The sequence below is a fragment of the Ochlerotatus camptorhynchus genome, unplaced genomic scaffold (genome assembly GCF_037179485.1).
Source record: "Ochlerotatus camptorhynchus isolate MF236.1 unplaced genomic scaffold, CSIRO-AGI_Acam_v1.1 ptg000543l, whole genome shotgun sequence".
In the NCBI taxonomy this organism is placed as follows: Eukaryota; Metazoa; Arthropoda; class Insecta; order Diptera; family Culicidae; genus Ochlerotatus; species Ochlerotatus camptorhynchus.
The window spans coordinates 160,928-164,232 of NW_027041026.1; the positions used below are offsets into that span (position 1 = coordinate 160,928).

At 39.9% G+C, this 3,305-nt stretch overlaps 1 protein-coding gene and 1 pseudogene across 1 annotated transcript; one reads left to right on the forward strand and one right to left on the reverse strand.

Annotated features, from left to right (window-relative positions):
* Window positions 1-1,261: 1,261 nt before the first annotated feature.
* On the forward strand, window positions 1,262-2,088 carry LOC135713183 (uncharacterized; annotated as a pseudogene).
* Window positions 2,089-2,093: 5 nt separating this feature from the next.
* On the reverse strand, window positions 2,094-2,992 carry Cpr57A (Cuticular protein 57A). The gene is made up of 3 exons (XM_065236294.1): window positions 2,911-2,992; window positions 2,445-2,840; window positions 2,094-2,368 (listed from the first exon to the last, which is right to left on the reverse strand). Exons 1-3 carry the CDS (start codon window positions 2,932-2,934, stop codon window positions 2,207-2,209), a joined length of 582 nt encoding a protein of 193 aa, XP_065092366.1. The 5' UTR covers window positions 2,935-2,992; the 3' UTR covers window positions 2,094-2,206.
* Between the last annotated feature and the right edge of the window lie 313 nt (window positions 2,993-3,305).

Here is a 3,305-nt window from a genome sequence, read left to right on the forward strand (position 1 = left end):
TTATATATTATCTGTTTATTTTGATGGTTGCTTTAAAATATCAATTTGGTATATATGTGAAGGAATGAATCAGTGGGAGATGGATTTAGGGTTTCTTTTCATTTGGCAGCACAAATCTAGTACTAGGTGTCATTTCCTCAAAACCCCCCAATAACCGACCTCTTTAATCCCTTCCTTTTCCCATGGCGTTCAAGTGGTCAGCATACACTATTCAGCCATTACCCTTCCTTTATCCTCGGCTTTGGATTGACTTGCGCTCCCATTGCCCCACCAAACGCTGCTAAATGAAAATGAAAAATAAAGAGTAAAAAATCCAATCTCGTTCATGAAAATCGATAATAGCCTAGGTTTTTTGTTGCTGCCTTGGGGAATACCTGAGTTGTTTGTGAAATATTCGATTTGATTCGATTTTCACACAGAATTTTCAACTGTTAAGATACGACATAAACCAACGAATGGAACCCTGAGATACGTCGAGCTTTTCAAAGTTTAGCATGCAGTATAGCATGGTATACCCGATTAAAAGCAGCCTTAAGATTAAGATTAAGAGTGTAAGAATGTAGTTCGATCTAGATCTGTTGGGTCAGGAGAACGGTCGTATTTCTAATCAGTAAATTATTCGTCGTTTATGATGATTTCTAATTCTTAAGAACAGGCACTGAGCGATGTGATTCCCCAATTTTTTGCTTGTTCCTTTTCTTGTAGATCGGAAACATGAACGAAGATGTACAACGCGTTTGAAACTCGCCCTGCTGTATATAAATATGGAACAGCTTTGATAGCGGTGTTGAAAGCTCTGCAGAAATCAGTATGACACAATTTGCAAATAGAATTTATTTGTGGTGGAATATTACTTATACCCAGGCTAATAACTTGCCTACAATTCGCATATTTCCACTTTTTATTGTGCATATGACGTTTACAACTAATTATGACTTTTTGTACCTGTCCACAGTGGCATAACAACGAATACGTTTTGAAAAAAAAACCGTATTAATTTGTTGAAGGCTATTAAATTAAAGGATATCCTGATCATTTTTTTGACTACGCTATTCAGCTTTTCCAATTCAGAATTCCCGCTTTTGTTCCAAATTTACATCATTAGTTTTATTCGTACCAGGAAATTCTATTCAATCGTTCGCTAGGTGTACATCACCTTGAACGGGTAATTTGGTGACCATTATCACTGATTTAAATTTAATTTAAATGGTATATTCGTATAGACTGAGTCCAGTATCTCTCGGACACTGAATTAGTGAAAATGAAGCTCCGGGAGTATTCTGCCGTGCTGTTGAGCACCACAGTTTTGCTGCAATTGGTAGGGTCAGTGATTGCGCAGGATTATTATTACGAGTACTATTACGCGGATGAAACAACTACGACTTCCAGTGCGATAGGTTAGTGTAAATATAGTGTGAAAGTGTAAAATTATTGAAAACACATTTTTTTAGTCACAACATCTACTCGCAGTCCAGTAACCACCACACGCAACGGTAGATTGGTTGCAACAACAACCAAACGCATGATGTCCCAATATCGTAAGTTGTTTTGCTGAAAACTTCAGGAAGGATCAGGAAAATATAGTGATCTTATTTTCGCAGAGGCATCACGACCAGATGTCATTGTGAATATAATTTCCGACATGTATGGCATACAAAGTATTAAGCGACCAAATAGTAGACCAGTTGGAGGAAATTACTACTCAGGTTATTCCAGTCGTTATTCCTCTCGATACGAAAGTCCATTCGAGTACTGGTATTCGCCGCGTCAACGTGAGTACAGCTTGAAATGTGCTTATTGGAAATTTGTTAAAAATATGGATAACATTGTTTTGCAGCCTATAGACCAGCCGGCAGACCACTACCTCCGCCGCAACCTCCGATGATAGACTACTATGATGGGCAATACAACACGGATTACTATGATTATAATTATGATTCCCAACCACCGCCACCACCAAGGAACCGTGTGGAAGCTCAACGGAGGGGAACAAACCGAGCCATTTTTAATTTCATGTTGAGCGCACTCGGTTCTAGGCTAAATTAAATCTAAATCATTTTTTGTGTGAAATCTAATCAGAAAAAAAGTTTATTTCAACAAATACAGGCAAGTTAGAAAGGTCCACAATTGCGAACACAGTGTCCTTGCATTTTCGATTGGTTTACATCAGTCACACACCGGTTTTGCTCTTTATACATGGTTTCGCTTAGTGTAATCCGTTGACTTCTGAAGTAGCCTCGAAAGCGAGTCGTTCTGCTTCGCGTTCCGCTGCAATTTGGGCATGTTGATGTGCGATTTTTTCGTACAGTGTGAAATGCTTGTCTTTGGCCTTGGATACTGCAACTGTATCTCTAGGCAGCGATGCTTCCTGTTTTGTCATGAGAGAAAAAAGACAAATTTAAAACGCTTTGCATATAAGATTAATTCTTGACGAAAATACTCACGACAGTCTCATGGTGGGGGTTGGCGTGTTCTTCCGCAATCTTTGCATACAACGCAAAATGTTTATGCGCAGCACGTTGAACTGCTTCGGTTTGCTTAGGAGATTTTGGTACGTGACTCAACCGTGGGTAAAATCCATGAGCATCAGCGACGTAATCTACCGTCCGAACTTCATTTCTGGGATCGACATAGGAAAACGATCCCTGAACGACGCCACTTCCATCGGAAACTTCACTGTGCGTACGATCCACATGTCCTGGGTGACGTCCTGCTGCATAACTGAATGCGTAGGGTCTCGGTGGCGGTGGATGGGTTGCGATTTCGTCCTCAACGACAATCTCCTTGAACAAGTGAGACACATCGCAACACGCCAACCCAATCAAGATAGTCACTAGAAACTGATGCACTCAATCAATATATATATTTCAAATATGTTACATCATTCGAAAACAACAGAAAGGAACTTACAGCTAGCGACGCGAAAGACTGCATACTGATGACCAATGTTAAGTCGCTATTCAACAAGCAAGGAATTAACTTCTATGCACAATGAGCTTCTTAAAGCTACTGACTCGTTGGAAGGCAATAGGTTGCACTAGAAGGCCAAGAAAGACTTAACTCAGACGGCTCTTATGTAGACGGGCGCGTGTGAGAAATCTTTACATATGCGAATGAGTAAAAGAAAACTTGTTCAATCGGGTAAATGGTTCCACTGGTTGTTTACTTCACCTGCTCGAATGAGAGACTGGAAGTGGTTAGGTAGGTAGGTACCTGTTGAAATGGTTGTTAAGGCACACGTCAATTTTCGAGCATATTTCAGTTTGCCATAAACATGAATAAAGATTTGAACGAGCTTTAAGCTT

Excerpts from the sequence above, each read along its gene's own strand:
- Cpr57A (XM_065236294.1), bottom strand. The coding sequence starts at position 2,934 with ATGCAGTCTTTCGCGTCGCTAGCT. Across the intron at positions 2,841-2,910 it reads AGTCTTTCGCGTCGCTAGCT|TTTCTAGTGACTATCTTGAT; the intron begins GTAAGTTCCTTT and ends TGAGTGCATCAG. Across the intron at positions 2,369-2,444 it reads ACCCCCACCATGAGACTGTC|GAAGCATCGCTGCCTAGAGA; the intron begins GTGAGTATTTTC and ends ATGACAAAACAG.